At 37.7% G+C, this 20,955-nt stretch overlaps 1 protein-coding gene across 8 annotated transcripts in view; it reads left to right on the forward strand.

Moving 5' to 3' along the window:
• DENND1A (DENN domain containing 1A) overlaps window positions 1–20,955 on the forward strand; it is a 355,075-nt gene that overhangs the window by 283,239 nt on the left and 50,881 nt on the right. For all 8 annotated transcript variants that reach the window (XM_054007237.1, XM_054007241.1, XM_054007239.1 and 5 more), the window contains 6 exons: window positions 8,667–8,768; window positions 9,339–9,426; window positions 10,026–10,066; window positions 11,916–11,987; window positions 13,149–13,205; window positions 19,211–19,342. In XM_054007237.1, the coding sequence (XP_053863212.1) occupies window positions 8,667–8,768; window positions 9,339–9,426; window positions 10,026–10,066; window positions 11,916–11,987; window positions 13,149–13,205; window positions 19,211–19,342 (492 nt within the window). The remainder of the gene's footprint in view (window positions 1–8,666; window positions 8,769–9,338; window positions 9,427–10,025; window positions 10,067–11,915; window positions 11,988–13,148; window positions 13,206–19,210; window positions 19,343–20,955) is intronic.

Below are 20,955 nucleotides of genomic sequence, written 5' to 3' on the forward strand. Positions count from 1 at the left end.
GGAATGCTTTATCTTTGGCTTCCCTGCACTTTGTTCTGGGTTTTGTTAGCTACATTCTTCCAAAGTAGTGCTGCTGTCTTGTTGGATCATGAATGAAGGTGTGGTTGCCAGTATAGCTGGGGCCTGAATGATTGAGTGTTTGAGTATCAGGCCCAGGGCCTTGAATCAGCCATGAAGCAGTTTGGGAAATGGACTGCTGTGCTACAGTAATCCAGCCTCATGCAGGTGGCTACGTGGATCACCGTAGCCAGGCACAAGTCCAAGAAGAAGAGGTAAGTCTCTCAACAAACTTATGGTAGAAGAAGACATTTCTCAACACTTTCTACCTGGTGTTGCAGGGTGAGTGACAAGTTCAGTAGGACTCCATGGCAACATGCCAGTTTAACAGATAGACGGTTTAATAGATAGCTGCAGTGGAAGGGGAAGTCATTGTCCTGGCAAGTTCTTGTAAATGCTCACTCTCCCAACCAGCATCACTCACCTGGGTTCACTTGGAACAAGGTGATCTTCACCCAAGTCCTGATCTCTCGCAGGGATTGGCATGTTTTTGGGACTGTGCTGTCGTAGGATACAGCTGTGGGTCATCAGGGCCCTCATGCATAAGGAAGAGGAAGATTAGAAAGATCTGTCTTTGAGGTGAAGCCTTTTGGAGAAGATGGACACACTCCCATCAGTGTTCTCTTACTCTTTTTGGAGAGAATAACTATTTGGCCAATCTAGCTTATTAAAATATTGTTCCTTTGAGATATTTGACTGGAGAACACTTATACTTGTGGGACAGGTGCATTTCATGTGGTAGATTAAGAAGTGCAAATTGTAAGTGAGTTTAACTCGATAAACACGTCTTGCAGCTAATTATGGCAGGAATTTATTTTCTGTTAGTATGGTTGCTCTGCCATAAAAATTTGCACATCTCCTTGAACTTTGTGTGTCTCTTAAAATTTTGACTATTCCTTGTGGCAAAAGATAATGGGAACCTAAAATTATTTGTAAATAAATGTAGTGGGAGCTTGGGAAGCCTGAATTAACCATTCACATTTACCTGATAATTCAATAATGGATTAAAAATATTGTTAAATCAAATGAAATATTCACATATTTGAAAATATTGTAGCTGTAGAGGGGAGATTTTGCCTGTTGAGTCTAATTAGGTATCTGGACTGGTTAATGTTGATGGTCTTTTTAGTTCCTTTTTATCCCACAATGTTCTCTGTTTTGCGTAATAGAAGTCTTTTAAAACAAACTATTGTGTAGTCCAGGGATCGGCAACCTTTGGCACACGGCTCGCCAGCGTAAGAACTCTGGTGGGCTGGGCCTGTTTGTTTACCTGCCGCATCCGCAGGTTCAGCCGATCGCGGCTCCCACTGGCTGCGGTTCACCATTCCAGGCCAGTTGGGGCCGCAGGAAGCGGCGTGGGCCGAGGGATGTGCTGGCTGCCACTTCCCGCTGCCCCCATTCGCCTGGGATGACGAACCGCAGCCAGTGGGATCCGCGATCAGCTGAACCTGTGGACGCGGCAGGTAAACAAACGGGCCCGGCCCGCCAGGGTGCTTACCCTGGCGAGCCGCGTCCCAAAGGTTGCCGATCTCTGGTGTAGTCATTTCTTCCTTGTAATAGTCTTTATATGCAAAATGTATAATCAAATCTGATATAACTAGATACAGTTACATAAATAGAAGCAATATCCATTCTTATTCTACCTTGTTGTGCCCTTAAGTGTTGCAGACACCCTATCGTGTACAAATAAAAGTTCCGTTGTGTCTTTAATATGCCTAAATAGTATGAGTTTAAGATATTTAGGATATTTTTAGAATTGATCACAATTCACAATCCACTGAATTGTTGATGGAGTAAAATAAATATAATTGCTAACACTATTTTAATAACTATGATAGAAAAGATTGTCTTGCAAATCATACAGCTGATCAGTGTATTTTTTCACTTGATATGAAGTCTTAAATCCCTTAATTTTGCTTTGCCCTTATTGACTTAAGCTGTTAGTGACTATAGAACAGCTGTAGTAGGTGAATATATTGAACATATTCTTTGTGAATAGATGATAAATCTTGAATCTTTTAGGATTTTTTTTTTCTTTCTGGTTTTGCTGCTGTAGGTGTAGTTTTACTTGCATCAAAATGGACAGATCTGCTCCTTTCCAATTAAGGCTTGTAAAGTGAATTCTCTCTGGCGTTTTTGGAAGTGCCAATGAGTCCCACTAGGAACCTACGTCTCATCGATTTCCAACATCTACATAAGATCACTTGGAGAAGGCTTTCAATGAGACTTAGAGTGCTAATTGACAGTCATTTTTTTAAAATAGGATTTTTGCTCACAAATCACTCAACAATTCCCTCCCCCCGCCCCCATTCCTCACTCAATGAAAAAAAACCCTCATTTTGTAGGGTGAGCCCACTACATTGTAGGGTAGCCAGGATTCACTTCTGTGACGGTTTAGTCCAATCCAGGTTAGGACTTGGGGAAACACATTGTGTAAGTCCATGTGGGCATTATAGAGCCGGATAGGGTCTGTCTGTGTCTAGCAACATCAGCAAAACATCCCTAGGTCCTGTGTCTTCTCTACTGAGGCTACAAACTTGCTACTTCCCTGGACCCCCCCCAGTCATTTCATATTACCAAGGAGGGGCATATTGACTAAGGTGATGGCTGGTGATTTGATGTCCTGTGATCATTATTATCACAATTCCTGTCCTTTTGTGAGGTTATTACTGAAGTGGAATATTATTTTTGTGTGTTTTTAGCTGGTCAAACTTTGTGTCACTTGGAGAGACAATCTAATCTGCCAATAGCCTGTAGTTGTGAGTATTTAGGGGAGTTATCCATGTTTTTTTGACATTGTAAACTCGTAAAAAGAATAGTGCCCTAACCCTTTACCAGTTCTTAGATACCAGTAATAGAGGTTGTGTATATATAAGAATGCAAGGGAAGGTACAGCCTGAATGGGTAAATATGAAGTATTCTTTGCATTCAAATAATTTAAGTAGCTTCTGTTAGCAATCCAAATTTGTCACAATTGGTGGCATCCTAATGGACCTCATGCACTGGTCTTGCTCTTTTGAGCATTGGTTCTTAATTTATTGTTCATTATGACAAATGTGGTTAAATATGTGAGTGAGTAATTTCTTTGTTCCTGAGCGGTATCTTGAATTGCTAATAAAATATGGTATCATTTGCTTATTAGGATGTATTTGATCCATGCCCTCCTGATTCCATTACGACCGAGGCAGATAGAGATGAGCTTTCTTGTGCTGAATGTATGCACTGGTTATGGCAAGGTTATTTGTCATTGCAAAGAGAAACTGAAATAAGCCATTTGCCCTTTATGTATCTATAGCCAACTTAAAATTGTCTGTATGGAATCCTGCTGACTGAGAGATCATCTGTGTCTAGCTATGATAAACTAATCTTTACTTGACATTGCACTCATAGTTCTTGTAAGGTCTGCAGAGGAGTTGCCTTTCTTGGGTTGCTGTTGCATATTAGTTGGATGATGCTCGCGTCTTGGTTTCATTCTAATTCTGGCTGGAGTTTGGGATGATAGTTCCCAGAATGTCACTGCAGGCTTCACTTTGTCATTGACAACATAGCCAGTGTTCTAAAGGCCATCATTATATGTAACATCAAGGTAATAAAACAATGCTATCTGACTCTCTTACACGTGCAGTATAGTTTCATTGTTCTTGCTCTATTTGGGTTTTTGTTATATTCACAACATATTGAAATTGTGCAGTGACTAACCAACAGCCTACAAGCTGTCACCACTTTTTCATTTAATGACTATGGTACAGAACAGCTCTAATGGCTTGTGTGTTTATTAGAGAGGCTACATTGTTTAAAGACACGTACACACCAGCATGGAATTCAGAAGCACACACCACATAGTGTCCATGATAATGCCGGAGATGCTAGTAATATTTTCCATGGCATAACTTTTTGGATTCTCTGAACAGGTCTCCAGTATTTTTTACCCTAGGTACCAGATTGTAAGGCTGCATTTCTCCTTGCAAGACCCTCAGCGTTGAAATAATAATTCAAACTGGAGTTTAATGAGACGTGCTTTCTCCAGCAGTTACAGCAACAGCTATGCTATCCTACACCACTGACGTTCATCTAAGTGTCACCTCTTCTCTGCATGAGAAGGGACTTCTAGGCCTGTGCACTGTTGTGATTTCACCAAGTGGATAGGTCTTCCTTCCTTTCTTTCTTAGTATCCATAGCCCTTCACAGGTGGCTTTTTGTGTCCTCTTTTTTTCTTGTTTCCTCATGTCTCCCTTCTTTAGTTGCTTTGTCTGTGCCTTGCACCATCCTGCCCTCTCTTCAGCCTCCCTAGTCCTTTGCCTCCCTTCTTTTTAGATGATTTTTGTAGTGTTGAATGTGGTAGCTGTTGCCAGCACCAGCCAACTGGCCTCCCTACTGCTCTGCTGAGTCAACCATTTCAGATACAATACTTGTATTGCTGGCAGAGGTCCCCAATGCTACTGCTCCTATAGCCACTTGCAGAACATTTTCCTCTTTGCGAAGCAGTGATCCCCTTACAAGACGCGGATGTCATAGCTAGGCAATGCATGCTTTTCTCTTTCGCCTTACTCTGTGGCTTCCAAAATAAACAGCAGCATTTGGAAGAAATTGAGTGTTTGCAGCACTCCAGAACAGTGTGAAGTGAATCCCTTTGGAGTGGTACTTGTACTATGCTGGGCTCTTCATTTAGGGCTGGCTATCTTAAACTGGAATTAAACATTATTTTAAAATGTAATTGACTTGCCAATTTAAAAATAACGAGGCTGACAACAAATTGCATGGCCAGAGTGAGCAGTACGCTAGATCCTTCAGTTTATAAAGGGTCATGAGGTAGCTACACTGTCTTAATGATCTTCATTATGCTGTGAGGAGATTTCCAATGGCACAAAGGACACTGATATTCAGTGAGAGATGGGCACATAGCTTCCAGTTTTACTTTTGAAAATGTCCCCCTTGTATATATGGTTATAAGCAAAATCTCTTTAGAATGTGTGCATAATTTCTTTTGCTAAAAGAAAGTTCTCCCTGTGTCAGAACTTTAAACATATTTGCGACAGTATTACAATAGGCACGCATTTCTCACATCCTCCCCAGGATTGCAATAGGCACACATTTCTCGCATCCACAATGCCAGATCCTGGCCTCTTTAGAGAATTTGAAGTGGAAAAAGAGAATAACAAACATTTACATTTTAGATTGATCAAAACCTAAATTCTTACTGCTGGAAACTGCAAGTTAAATAGATGAAAGAGTTGTTAACTGATGTTGTTATAATTATGGTCTTATGCTTGAGCAAATCCATTACTTTCACAAAACACCTGCACCTCCTAGAATTTCCCCTTTGCACAATGTCACCTGTCAGTGACAGCAGAGCTGATTAGCTGTATAATTTACAATTGACTACATCTGTCAAGAAGACAGTCCTGTAATCCAGCTTTTCTTTTTGTAATGAAGCTGAGGATGGGGTTAAGTAGTATGAGTTTTCACTCTCCTTCAGGTCATGGAGGATAACTGGTACTAATGGGATCTAAGCCGGAAAACTCACGTCTTGACCTGGATGATTAAAGTAGGTTTGTTGGGATTTTTTTTTTTTATCGTCCAGCAAAAGTAGAGCCTGAATTGGCTCTACAGAAGCCAAAAGGTCTATCAACCAGGCCACCTAACTAAATCATTACTACTTGGGGGAAGAGAGTGTGTTAACATTATACCAGGCTTCCCTCTGCTTCCATGTTTGTGTGTAGGGATAGGAGATCATTTCAATTGAATGGGGCGGAGTTTGTGTCATATTGCAAATGTGGTGTCATAGTGCCAAATGTTGTATAAAATGGAGCAAAATGAACTTCTATTTGATAGTGGTTTGCTCCTTGCAAAGAGTTCTTATCCTGTGTGATCTTTGTGGGAGCCTCAGAAGTTTTATAGGCTATGAAAGAGTAAGTTGGTTGTTCTCCTTTCAAATGTTTTGAAATGAAGGATTAAATGAAAGCCAAATCTTCTTCAGGGTTTTCTCTGATCACCGAGTAAATGTGTATAGACACACACGCTGCTCTCTGTAGAGAACTCCATGTCCTGTTCACATTGGGGCCCTGGCCATGTCAGTTACAAACGTAGTGAGCCAGAGCCTTTATCAAGCATTTATAATTGGGTTCTCAGGGCAAATCCCTGTTTACACTGGTCAAGGAATCTGTTAGAATCCTACTTGTGACACCATTTGTTACGGACACTGTAGCTACCCACTCTCTGATCCCAATAATAAATAGAGCCTTACACCTATAGCTTCACTAATAATAATGGGGGCGTGGCATTCGTGTGTCCAGAAGAGAATAGTTCATTTGGTGCTGTCTAGCATTTGTAGTGTCTACGTTTTCTAGATCACCTGTCTCTAGTTGTAGTGATCTGTGGCATTGTGACTCTGTCCTTTACAAAGTGAGGTAGTAACTATTTTACTTATATGCAAAGTTGTTACAAGGGAACATCATATTGGGCAAAAATACCAATTCCTTGCCAAATATGACTAATAGGTTTTCCCACTTTCCAAATTCCTGTGCGCCTCAGCTCTCCTTTTGACACTCGCCCACCAGTTCTTTTCAGTCCCTTTAGTCCCCACACACCTTTGCAGTGCTTGTGCCTGAGCTCTGAGAACAAACATAGGCTTGACCATGTTTAAGGGCTGGTCTACACTGGGGGGGGGGGGGGGGTGTGGATGTAAGATACACAACTTCAGCTACAGGAATAGCATAGCTGAAGTTAACGTATCTTATTTCGACTTACCTCGGGTCCTCACGGCGCGGGATCGACGGCCGCAGCTCCCCCGTTGACTCCGCTACTGCCGCTCGCCCTGGTGGAGTCGACGGGAGCGCATTCAGGGATCGATATATCTAGACGAGACGCGATATATCGATCCCCGATAGATCGATTACTACCCGCCGATTCGGTGGGTAGTCTGGACGTACCCTAAGGGTGCAATGAGCTTTTTCGCCAAAGGGACCAAAGCAATCTAGATACTCCCAGTGAAATGGCATTGGCCTTTTTACCTCCCCAATTTTAGCAGTAATCATGAGTCCTGTTTCAAGCATTGATTAGAAATCGTTACAGAGGGACATTGTTACCAGCAGACTCTTCCTGTCCAGGTCTAATTGCTGAGCATGAGCACAGGCTGACAGTCAGTCACTCAAGTACATAGAGCCCTGTATTATCTACGTACAAAGACTCTTGAAATGCGGCCTTTTGCACATGAGCAGCCAGTGTAGACCATGGAGGTGAGGCCATTCCTGTCCTGAGCAGCAAGTATACAGACATGTTCTGCAAACACTTACATTTCTTTCTAGATCCTTTTTAAAAGAAACCCACGAAAGCTTATGCTCTAATAACTGTGTTAGTCTGTAAGGTGCCCCAAGTACTCCTGTTCTTTTTGCGGATACAGACTAACACGGCTGCTACTCTGAAACCATCCATTAAGGAGTACGTTACATCAGCCTACCCTGGGAGACAGCAAAGGTGTGGAGTACATACATCTTTGTAGTTCACACTTTCTCTCCCTACATACTGCAGTGGTTGGGGTCCCTTAAATACCTGTGAGAGTGAATCAGCTGAAGTTTATACTGCTAAGATAAGTTAAGACATGAATCTATCCAGAACTTTGATCCAGTGTCACTTAAAAAACTCATTCCCATCTCCTCTAGTAATGCTGCACTGGCTGCTACTTTGCTTACTGTGTTAAGATTGAGACATAACACAGCCACCAATAGTTCAGATTCCTAAACTGAGGGATTTGGGGGAATTGAAACCAAAACGAGCTCTTAAAGGAGGAGTTCTGTCTTTCAGGCATTCTGCTGTCTAGTATAGACTCTAAACTCTTTCCAGATGAAAAGCCCTGAATATATTTTTATATGAGCATGAAAAGAATTCAGCATTAATTTTACATCAACATAATTTTATCATTCTTTGTTACTGCCATTTTTGAAACTTCATAAATGTATTTACTCGCTATGCTGAGAATTTGTAGATTTAAATGTGGAGGAGATTTGTGCCCTTATGGCAGATGCACAGCAGACTTCAGCATTAACATAACTCGTTAAAATAAGATAAAAGTAGAGCTTCAAAACAATCTCTGTCTTTTGCCAACAAGCCTGTGAAAAAGGAAAATTTCATTCAATTCAGGATATGAAAGTCTTATCTTTCTGAACTGTGGAGAGAACACAAAGCAGAAATTACAGACTTGTTTGTGCAGGTTAACTCTCTGGGTCTATTCAAAGCAAGTTTTGAGGTATTTGAGGATTTGAATACACAAAACTAGAGAAGTTTTTCTCTGTCAATTTCTTGAGGTATTAAATCAGAAGGTACCTTTTGGGTGAATGAAAGCCCCCCAGTCAATCATAGCAAAATGTGCAGAGAGCAAATGGGTTTTATCTTGACTGTTCACAATTTTCGTACATTATCTCTAACTAATATGATTAAAGGCAGCTCTGTCCCTTCTCGCTCGCTCTCATGTGTGAACTGAGAGAAGAACTGTAGTTTATCCAACTTCATATCAGACTTGTCTTTAATTTTTTTTGAAGGGAAATAGAATAAAATGCAAACTCAGTTATTCAAGCAAAGCTTTTTCAGTGTTTCCAATGCTCTGAACTTTACAGGAGGAGCCAATCACTTTTTGTGAAGAAACGTTTGTGTCTCATCGTTCTACTGCCATGAGGCAGTTTCTTCAGAACGCTATTCAGCTCCAGCTCTTTAAGCAGGTATTGTTTTAATTGCTTCAGCATGGTGGTAGCTTATTTCACAAAAGAACTGTTTTTCTTATAAACACTATTCCTATGTTCTTTGATCTACACTCACCACGTACTCAGAAAAATTAGTTCCTTCATTGAGTAATTAAGATATATATCACTCCTTCAACAGTAACTTAATTTTTATTTTCTGGCATGGATTAAACCCAATTTATAACAATTTCTGTGTTTTAATAGCTATAATTTATGTTCACCTCCCATTGACGTCCATAGCAAAATTCCCATTGGCTTCAGTTTGAGCTGATGTATCTGAAAGCTTCAGTGTATAAACTAGGGTATTACTGTGCCATTTCAAGAAGGCCAAAAACCATATCGTTGACTGCTCTTTGAAATAAAGAATTGTCATACTGGTTGGCAAAATGATATTCCTTTCTCCATTCTACCTATTTAAAGGCTGTCCCCCCCACAAAGACTTTGGAACTTTGTCCTTCTGGAGAAAGTACAGAATAATCTTTTGAAGTGCAATATAATTTAATGCTCTATCTGTTCTCACATTTTTATTATACTTCCCCTGTTTTAAAGTTTATTGATGGACGCCTTGATCGTCTCAACTCTGGAGAGGGCTTCAGTGATGTTTTTGAAGAAGAGATAAATATGGGAGAATATGCTGGTAAGAAATATCTGTTCATTCCACTGATTTTGGATAGTATCTCATACCTTATACTTTGTGATTTAATGGGTCAGAGAAATCACTCGCCTGAGTACTTGTAGCAGCTTCAGTCTCTATGGGTTGAAGTGTGTTGATGGATACTGTCCTTTTTTCTCTGGAGAGCTCAATCCCAACTTGGATAAATAAATATATCCTTCATTGTCTATTTGGCATTACAAATCCCTGCCTTATTCTGAGCAGTACTGTCTGGTTAGATGGCTAACACAAGACTAGAACAGGTCTTGCATGTCAGAATTTAAAAACTTCGGATTTAACCATTGACACCTTCTCTTTCTTTTCATGACCATTAAAAAAAATCATTAACTTTCTCAATGTATATGAGAAAATCCAGGAAAAATAGTAATTCCACTTACTCACCTTTCTTCCTCCCACTGGCTACCTTGTTAATTTTTGGTTTTTCTGTTCCCAGAAGGGGAAAAGGGTAAACATCTTCTTCTAAATTATCTATACTTTACTACCACTAGGCACAGTTGAACGCCAGCATTTCTCATTTGTATCCCGTTTTCTTATCAATAAAGAATTTTTCTTTATATCACCAGGGAGTGACAGACTGTACCACCAGTGGCTCTCTACAGTAAGGGTAAGAATACAGTATTCTAATCATTGTCGTTCTTACTGGAAAATTCAGTTATTGCACCACTATTAAACTTCACTGGCGTGAGCAAGATCAGCTTCTATCCCACAATATTTAGTTGAGACCAGATAAAACTAACCTAGCTAAAAGATAACGTGCTCTTAATATAGAGTGAAGAACAAAAGGGAAAACCTAGTAAGAAAAAAAAATAGGAAAACTAAGTTTATATTTCTCATATTTTTCAATCCTGATTTTAGCATCTTGGAGGCCGTATGAAAGGCATGTAGATATATGCTGTTGCCTAGTCTGAACATAGTTCATTTTCTTTCTTTTTAATATTGTTGTGGAAACCTAAACCACAGTGAAAAGCTGTTCACAGAGCTGAACAATGTGAAGGGCTGAATAGGGGACAGCATTCTTTGTTTGTAGCCTAATATAGGCTGCAAATGAGTTTATCTGTGTCTTCTTAGACTAATGCTCTATTTAATTGATATAAATTAAATATACTATATAAATATTTATAAATAACTTGTCACTTTGTGAATAATAAATGATGATTTTAGATTAATAATTGGGATCTGACTTTAAAGAGTCCCTCCCACCATAAGTGATGCATTAAAATTATCCATAGTTAAGGCTGTGTGTGACTGGAAAATAATTAATTATTTAGGGAGCGCTCACCTTTTAAAATATATTATCCCATTTTTCTCTAGTCCTGATTATGAGTATAATTCTCTAATGCACAAACAGCTAGGCTGAAAATTATCTTGATCTTTGTGCATTAAATACATTTAAAATACCAATAACGCTTTAAAAATTATCATACTTGTTTATATATATGTAGGATGCAAAACGTTGAAAGGAGAAGAGAGGATTGGAGTCAATGAATATAAAATCCAAGTGGTTATGTTCAGTAGTTTACAATTTTTTTTGTTAAAGTAAGATAAATACTGTGTAATAACATAATAAATATTACAATACATTGAAACAAAATTTGGCATACTTCTGAAAAAATAATTTTATGTTAGGATAAACGATCATGGAATTATGTGGGATTTTATTCCATGGATTTTACCCATCTGCTCTTCACACAAGATTTATTTATCAAATAACGTACTATGCAGCAAGAGTCAATGGTGTGCAGAAGATAAACAAAACACTAACTAGCCTAATAGATTATTCTGGCTGACATATCACAGCCTTATATGCCTTTTAGTGTGTCCTCTACATGCAGTTCAGCTTTTCTGGAATTATGCTAAAATTGTAGTTGGATTTCATGTTGTCTCAATTCTTCCCTTATCCCAGTATTTAAATATTAAGAAAGGCTGCATACTTGATATTCAGAATCTTTAAGAAAGAAAACAAGGGGATGAAAAGGAAAGTGCACTGCAGAGAGTAGGGTTTTTTCATTGAATGTACAAATCTTTCCCATTGAACTGCTAGGGTATTTTAGTATTAAACATGTTTATGACTTGAATGCAATGTGCAGGATACCCTTGAGGGTGATAAGAATTGTTATGGACACTGTTTAGTGAGAGGACCTCTGAAGAAGCCTGGATATGGTAAAGGGAGTGATTTTTATTATGAGAAACTGAAACCTTTATATTGCAAATTTCTGTCCTAAAACATGATTTTAAATGGATCAGATTTGCCCTGGAAAAAGTAGTATCTAATCCTTGGTGAGAGAGTGGAATTATGTAACCACAAATAAAAATAAATTACCACTTAGGCATATTGCTCTGATATCTAACACAATTGATACTTTCTGTTATTTCCTGTTTAAAATAATAGCTCTGGGCTGACATTTGCTTAAACAACCTCAATTAAAATGATTCCATTGTTACTGTAATTACAGAAAGGAAGTGGAGCCATTATCAATACAGTAAAGACGAAGGCTAACCCGGCCATGAAGACTGTCTATAAGTTTGTAAGTATTGGGTATTGTCTTATGACCCAGACAACTGAATCTAACTATCATGCTGTTTTAAATGAATCCATAGATTAAATTTTTCTCTGTATACTAACAAAATTATTTGAACAAGATAAATGCATATTAACCATAAAGTGCTAGAGACTAGGCCATTAAGCATGTATCAGGAAATGTTTTTAATTTCTATTCTTCTATGAAAATATTTTCTCTTCAACTGAAATGCCAGTTTGAACCATTTTATACTAATTACACTGTAACAGAAAATGAGATTGACTGGTGATTTATCTTCAAAGTGCAGACGTTGCTTTCCTATTTAGTAAATAGCACTATTTCCATGGACCGGTCCCTATATCCTGTATTAAACACCTCTCCTATCTCATCATTACACTGTTGGAAATCCATTGTTACCCCTGGGCCTCTGCGAGTAGCTACATGGAAATGAGGGAATCCTCTCATTTGGCCAATTGTTCCAGTTTTTGTAAATGTCTATTATTTTTCCCCAGAGATTTTTCATACCTGCTTATTTTGAGCCAAGCTTCTTGGGTTGTTTTCTAAATGAAAATCTTTCTGTGCTTGGTTAACAAACAGCTAATAACTGTTATTGTAACATGGTTTATAACTGATAATTTCACTGCAGAGGGCTAAAATATATGGAAGCAAGTCAGGATCTCTTCAATACTGAATTCTATGAAATATGACAAAAAGCAGTGAGATGTCTATTCAAACTATCCTTTATTGCCTGCCTCCAGCCTGACAAAGGTCCTGAGATTTAGGTCCTGCCCTAGTAAAATGTAACTGGTATTCAGAGCACTGCAGTGAGGAAGCTTACAGCTGTGCTATTACTAGTAATTGTCACCATGCAGCAGAGATAAATAATTAGAGAGAGGAAAAATCATGGAGGAGGAACTGGGGGGGTGGGGAAACAAAAATCCCTGCCATCAAAACAGAGAAAACAAAATCTTTGCAGTATCATTAAAGGTTTTTTAACCTCTTAGGTTTGTATTTGTTTTTATAGCCATTATGTTTTCAACTTGATGATCCAATTTTTCCTTCCTATTTTCAATAATCAGAGAAGGTGAGTCTTGATGGATTTAAATCAAGCACAGTCGCTGCTGGAAATAAAAAGGGATTTTTAACTTAAATTAATTTTTCATGCAGGCAAAAGATCATGCAAAAATGGGAATAAAAGAGGTGAAAAACCGCTTGAAGCAAAAGGTACTTGAAGTTCTTATTCAAAATGTATAAGCGCTATGTATGAAATACTTAGCCACAAAAAGCATTATGTGATCAATAGAAAGCTGTTTGATACAGTGTTGTTAGCACACTTCAAAATGCATTACCAGCTGTCCTGGATTTTTCACACTGTTATAAATATTCACAGACAAAAAACTATCTTCAAATACATTAAGGCTCTGACTTAAACCCACGAAAGCCAGAAAATTGAGTGTTCCATTTATGACGGTCCCTCGCCTGCCCGTTGTGCCAAGACATTGTGGGAGGGGGCTTTGCATAAAATGGCTGATCATGCCTACAGTAATGACAGTGAACTTTGCTCCAAATGGCAAATTGCCGTTATGTTCATCTGGTAACTTCTCAGGGGAAATAACCGAAGGTCTCTCATTGGACACATGGTTAGCACATGTCATCAGTGTGAAGTTTAGGCACAGTGGTGTAGAACTAGGGTTAAAGTAATTTTTAAATCTGAATTTCTTGCAGTTTTAAGTTTGCCAGCACTTTGGGCTTATGATGATGACATTTTATTGTCTCTGAATTTCATTCTTTTTTGTGTTTAAACAGTAAAATTCAGGGAATGCTAAATTGTGTCTGAGCAGTGTGTATCCAATATTAATTGCTACTTTTGAGGCTGTTGGGGTAGTCATATAGATACATACTATATCGATGATTCTGCCTTTAGGTTTCTCCTAGTTATTCTATTTAGTCTATATATCAGAGCCATTACAGTCTATTGGGAATACAAGGTAGCCAATTTAGTAACTGCAAAGGTCTCACTCAGAATGTTTTTCTGATTTACTGCATTTTACACAACTGCTGATTTTTAAAATCAATATTTCAGTAATTTAATTTGTTGTTCTCAGAATACCCAAAGCAATGTTAAGGCTGTGTCAGATGGATATATCTATTTTAAATATTAATGGAAAAGTTCCTTCTCTGCCTAAACTTTTCAGCTTATCAGTACTGAGGGGTAATAATACCACCAAGTAGTAATAATAAACTCATGAAATAAGGCCAGTGTAATGCAAGGACCGGTAGACTATTAACTACAGTGTTGGGCACATTGGTGGAGATTTGGTTCAGTTGATTTAAAATAACCTCATATTTACTTGTTACTTCATATCAGGTAACTGATAGTATAATTTGATCACAGATAGAAAACAGGAGGCAGTTTTTCTGCCTGCAGCATTTTCCTATGCAATAGTTAACTCCATGTATTTTAGTTTCTGAACATAATCTAATAACTAGTGAAATTTGTTTCCCCTGTCCCCAACACATGCATCTGTAGAGCAAACAGCACTAAGTACAATCACTGAATTTTACTGTACCCTTTTTATTGCTAGTATTATATTGTGCTCTGTGACATTTATATACAAAAGGGTCAGACACTTTCCAATTTTTGAGATGTCTGTTGTTCATTCATTTATTTAGCTTTATTTTTGCTCCTTCCCTAGTACTCCAGATACCTTCATTCATTTTTAAAAACACAAACGACATTTAAAATTGAGTGGATCAAAATCTTCCCCCAAAACACTCGCACTCAACCCTCCTCCATTCAACCTGTTAGATCCCATTTGGACTAAAAATGCATTTTTCTTACTATTTAGCATTTCTGCAAATAAGATTGCATTGTTAATCTTATACTTTAAAAGAATCATTATAAAATATTCATGTAAATACTCAAGACTTAGAATTTCTACCTCTCTCCCTTTCAAATCACTCTGATCTTTTTTGCTTTTACCCACCCCTTCTTCTTTTCAAGCACAACATCAGGAGATAATGTTAGAATGAGGTGTTAGTGTGTTTTAGGTGACACAAATGGTGAAACCTATTTCACTAACCATCATACTTTTTTTAATGGAAATGTGTCTGCCCTGCTCAACTGTTGACAGATCCATTAGTGCACCCTTATCAATTTTCACTTGCTTTTACCAATTTCTGGAGAGTTTAATCTTTTTCATGTGCTTGCTAATGACAGAGTTATTTTGTAACTGAAATTCTGGATTCATTAAATACATATGTAATTGTGCTGATCTTGGGTGTTACTTTTCCATTTTCTGGAGTCATTTAAAACTATTCTTAATCTGACTTCACTGCCTACTGCAACTTAAAATATTATTTTCCAGTATTAGTGTGAAAAGCGTGCAGGCTACTGGTAAGGAAAAGTCAAATCTAAACATCCCTTTTTCAGTTTTCATTGCCAAATAGGAGCGGATTCTATACAATGATAGAATTTAAAAATGCAGTAGAGCTGGAGGTCTGCTTCCTACAACTCTGCATAGCAATGATGACCTCTTAAATATAATCAAGAGCCCATTTTGCCCTTGGTCTGCTCCAGCTTTGGGTTTGAATTGCAAATGGGAAATGTGGGATTGACCTATTGAGAGGTCATTGTGGTGTGTGTAAGGTCCTTCTTTAATATGATCGTGGAGATTGAATGGGGCTCTATTCCCATCCCTTGTTCATTTGTGGTACAGTATTTCAAAGCAACAGAAATAGTTTTCAGAGGATCCTTATGACTGATAGCAAATAATTGTTAACAGATACAGGATGGTAGCTTTATTTTATACCTGCTACACTTTTTTTTTTTTTTTTTTTTTTAAAGTAAAGGCAAATTTTTTCATTTCCCAAATGGAGCAAGGTGGTCAAGTCACTCCGTTACTTGGCCTCTTTTGAAGCCTAACTGTATAGCATTAGGAAGAAGGAGGAATGTGAATAGTACCATCCTCAACTTTCAGTAAGAAGAATGTAAATTACTTAAAGCATCTCACCTTAGGTAAGACTAGACAATCTGTAGCTTTAAATAAATGATCAGACATTTCACAGTAATAATTTATTCAACGTTATTTTATTTACTAGATCTGCATGTGCTCTCTAGTTAAAGGTCTGTTATCCAGGCTATTGCAAATGCCACTTTTAGGGTTATATAAAATAACGAATCCCTCTGGACTATGCTTTTACTGTTTGCTGTATGAATTATAATACATAGATTTTCTAGTCTATTAAATAAATAGGTAGTTAGAAAAATATGAAGGAATTTTGCTGATTAAATAGCAATTATTCAATAGAGTGGCTACATTTTACACATCTGTAAATGTTCCATAGCCTTACATATAATCTTAAAAAAAATGTTATGTATTGATCTACACTCTGTCACCTGGCAATGGGGTAGCAAATTCATACCTCAGTTTAGCAAAGGCTTTTCCTCCAGGCACAGGTGTTAGGGTGTATCCGTATATGAAACATTATATACAGATATATATTGAATGAATGTTGTCAGTCTTTTCTGCGGAAATCAATAGAATATTTTTTCTCAGGGTTTTATTTTGTGTGGCATTTTAATATTTTATTAAATTGCCTTTCCTTTCCAATATCTACAACATCATGTGCTAATTTCTTTCTGATAGGGTGTGGGTATGTTGTTTCAATATTTTTACTTTGGATGGTGTCTTGTTTTAAATACTGTACTTAGCGTAAGTTTAAGTTGTTGAAGAAGTGTCTTGCTGATTTTGGGAAACGTCCTGCCTGGACTTTTGGCATGTTTCATAGACAGCAATAGGATTGCAAAGTGAAGTATGAGAATAAGAGGCTGAGGAGGTTTTAACTTTCCTTAAGAAACTTGTTTGTTAGCAATTAGCTCCTTTGACATTGTTCCAGATTTGAAGTCTTACATTGTTTGAAAATTCTTGTGTCAATGCTGGTCCTGAAGACAAGAGATTGCTTTAAAGGCAGCTCAGCTTGCCCTGGGTACCATATCTGAGACTGATTTGGTTGCTTCAGACTTGTGAGAAGGTTCAACGTCCCAACGTGTAGTATTACTTTCTATGCTTCCTCTTCATCTAAGGGAGGGTTGTATCTCCTACTACCTATCAGTTGCACCCATGTTTAAAGGCTGTTTGTGAATTGAGGCTGCTGCACACAGACTGACATGACAGGAGTTTAACCTAGTTCATTGGATGGTTTTTGAGTACACTAATGCCAGACACCTTAATTTTCAGTCATTTGTACCGTGAGCTCAGCGTCTAGTTCCGTTCTTGAAGAATCCGATTTCTGTGACTGTTTGGCACAGATGTGCTTTCAGTTATGAAGCCAGAAACATTTTTCAGCCAAGTATGTTCTATTCCTGATGACTGAGACAATGTTGTTGACTTGTCTGCCTCTTTGGGCACCTTTACAGATACTGAGGTCTTAAGTCACTTGTTCATTGATAATTGGTCTATGAATCAAAACATGATGAATTCCTCTTTAATGAAATCTGTAACAGATCCCTTGGCCATGTCCTCAAACAGAAATGTTAAATGTTAAAATTAGAGGCAAAATGGTGGCTAGTGTATTCTCTAGCACTGGAGAGAATGCTTAATGAACACTTGCTTCTCTCCTCTATGCAGTGCCATCAGCTGAGAAGTGTAGCAGACCCATAAGGGGGAAAAAACATCAGGGATTTGCAATAGTCTTTTTTTGTGATCCACTCATCAGTCAGAAGTCTTCTTTGAAGCTGCTTTTCCTTTGCTTTGTTTTCAGTTTGCATTTTGCTTTCATGTGCATCTTATGTTTCAAATAATATATACTATTATTGTATTATGGGGCTCCAAAACTGGCAAGGTCCCCTCTTGCTGGCCCCTGTGAGTTGAAGTTCTGTATCTTTTGCAGAAAACGATCTTTCTCATAATAGTGTTTGTTGCAGGCTTTTTACTAATATACTGGAGTTTGTTACATTTTACCCAGAGAAGGTGGAATTGTGTACACATAAAAAGTTTCCTTCTATGGTTTCACTTTAACAAGTTATTAATTTCCCCACCACTCTTATGCCCATCTTGGTGAACCATTGCTCCACCAGCTGGATCTAAAAAGGTCTCTCAGTTTCTGTGTGGAGCAGACAAAGCCCCTTAGAAAGTCCATCCCGTTTTTTGTTTCACTTGACCTAAACACATTAGGTCAGTCTGTGTCCAAAAGAACCATTTCTAATTGGCTATCAGCTTACATGTCTCATTATTGTACGTTAGCAATACTGAAACTTGAGGGGGCATGTCAAAGGTCACTCCTTCAAAGCAATGTCTATGTCAGCAGTCAACCTCAGGTCAGTCTTGCAAAGCTACAGTGTGTGCAGGTTTCCCTCTATATTTACCAAGCTTTATTTCCTTGACATTGTTGCAAAGAGATTTAAGGTTTGGACTCACTATGTTGCAGACTTTATTTCTCAACTGATTGTACCCACTCTTTCCATCTTCTCTGATTCTCTATAAGATGTCTGCATGCCTTTGTCTTTTCCAAGTCCATTCTTTGTTTTATATTCCTGTGTTATCTACACCACACACACACTCACCAAACCTTGTCACCTAGGTTGCTTGTTCACTTTACTTAAGATCAGAACTTAAGTCAAAAAGAAACTGATGTTAGCCAGCAAGTTGTGACATGTATACTCTTCAAGACATAATCAACATTGGCCACACATGGGCCAACTTACCTAACTTAGCTGTGAATTTGCTCCCGTAATACCACTACACCTGAGTTCGTATTTCCATAGATAGAATTCTGTATAACAGAACTTTATGTAGGTACATAAAATGATATTAAAGGTACAACTTAAATGTACAAAATGCAAGGAAGCTCAGTTTCTAAGGTTGCATTCAGACCTTTCCTCGTAGGGTTGTCTTTATACTCACAATGCTAGAGTTAGAGCTGTGTTAGCCCTACCTTTCAAATTTCTGGCTTTTGTCTGTATAAGTCAGACACATTTTATTTAATATAGTTGGTAGTTAATGTTTGTGTTTGCAGCATTAGTATTTTATGGGATTTCTGCACATAGACTGTGATTAACAAAATACAATGAAATGTTTTATGCTACTTGTTTTATTTTCTGTGCTTTTGTTTTTTGTTCCTAACATCAAAATGCTTAGTCAGCTTTATCCTCTAGTGCCTCCTTTCTGCCCCTTACCCTTAATCAGGAATGTTCCTGGCCATGCAATTCACCTTTTCCTACCATGCAGGACATTGCTGAGAATGGATGCTCTGCAACACCAGAAGAGTCCCTACCAAGGACAGCCCCTTCTCCGTTGGGTGAAAAGAAGGACCCTAAACTCAGAGAAGATAGAAGACCAATCACAGTACACTTTGGGCAGGTAGGAGATGTTAGATTTGTTTAAATGGTATTTGTTCTAGATATGCAAATTTAATTGAAAGATTGTTTGTTTAAAGATCACTTTAGCCTTTTCATTAATTTTTACAGATCAGTTACATCATTCTGGGTTTATTTTCCATTTCACCTCCACATTTGGGAGGCTCTTATCATGTTTAGTGGTTTCAATGGTTTCTTTCATGTATAAGGTATTTTTCTGAGGCAAATTATATTTTAGATGAATTTGCAAGAGTGTGTAGCATTTCTTTACAGCAATGTAATAATAAACTATTCTGCTCCATTAGCGTGCATCGTGCTACATCCCTTTAGTACAACAGGGTACGTTATTTAAGGTGTCTTCAGTTATCTAAGCAGATCAGTAGTGTTAGCACAGAACATCTAATTATTATTATCACTTCAGCAGACTTCAAAATTTAAAAGCAATGAACTCCAGTGGAAAAAAATCAATTAATAATTCTTTAATCGTGCTCTATATTTCAATATCGACAGTTGAGCTCCAAATATGAGCTATCCTCATTATGTTTCTGACAATGTGTCTACAAAAATAGCTGGTTTTATACTAGCTAATCATGTAGAAAATGTTATTTCAGATCATTAAAATCAGAATGGAAAAACACGTAGTATTCACAATCAGCTTTCCAGCATAGCTTACATTAACAATTTTTATTTGTAAAAGATATTTTTGTCACTGTATTCAATGTCCTCTGTTATTCCTGATCTTTTTACCTTTTGTATCTATGAGGCTCATTAGAGCACAGAAATAACTATCTGGTTTCTTAAAGGACAAATTTGGAATTAATATGGTTAAAAAACAGTGCATTATCAGAAAATGGAAGCTCTAAAATGACAGGCAAGCCATATTTTAGGTAAACGATAGTAGTAAATAGTAGTAAAGCATATGCCTAGCAAGTTAATATAACTAGATTTCTTACTATTTAGATATTAAATCATGTCTACATATGCATAAGAAGCAATAATTTATTACAGCATCTTATTTTCAGTTTTCCTTTTGATCTTCCTTTTCCTTATCATTTTAGAATTGGATTGCATGTTTTTAGAACTTTGGCTGCTGTGCTAAATGCAGGTTGTTGGAGGTTTTCTCAAACAGATTGCGCCCCAATTAAATTTTTGAAGTGGTGGTTTATTTTTCATTTATTTTCTGCTCTAGTACAGTTGAGGGGGTTTGGGGCTACTGAAGAAATGCAGCCACTTTGATCCACCAGGAAAACATTGCCTTTCATTAGAAACATTCTGAAATCCAGACAAACCCTACATTTTTGTTTTTTGTTTGAGAATCCTCCCCCCCCCCCAATTTTTTTTTACATTTGCGTGAACGGTGGATCATCCCAACACTTTGCTGGATTACTAAAGTAGATAATCAAGTGGACAGTGCTTACCCAAAGTCATGTGGGGGGAGGGATATGATCACTTTCAAATTTTTTAAAGATCGCTTTCTCTCTGTCAAAAGAAACATGCATCAGCTTTAGTGAACCACTGGCATAGGTGAAAGGCTCACTTGCTAAGTGCTTATTACTGTCATTAAAATACAAATGTCAGTTTCCAAAAAATTGTGTAACTTGGTAGTTGTAGGGCTAT

The sequence above is a fragment of the Malaclemys terrapin genome, chromosome 17, assembly GCF_027887155.1.
Source record: "Malaclemys terrapin pileata isolate rMalTer1 chromosome 17, rMalTer1.hap1, whole genome shotgun sequence".
NCBI classification, from domain to species: Eukaryota; Metazoa; Chordata; order Testudines; family Emydidae; genus Malaclemys; species Malaclemys terrapin.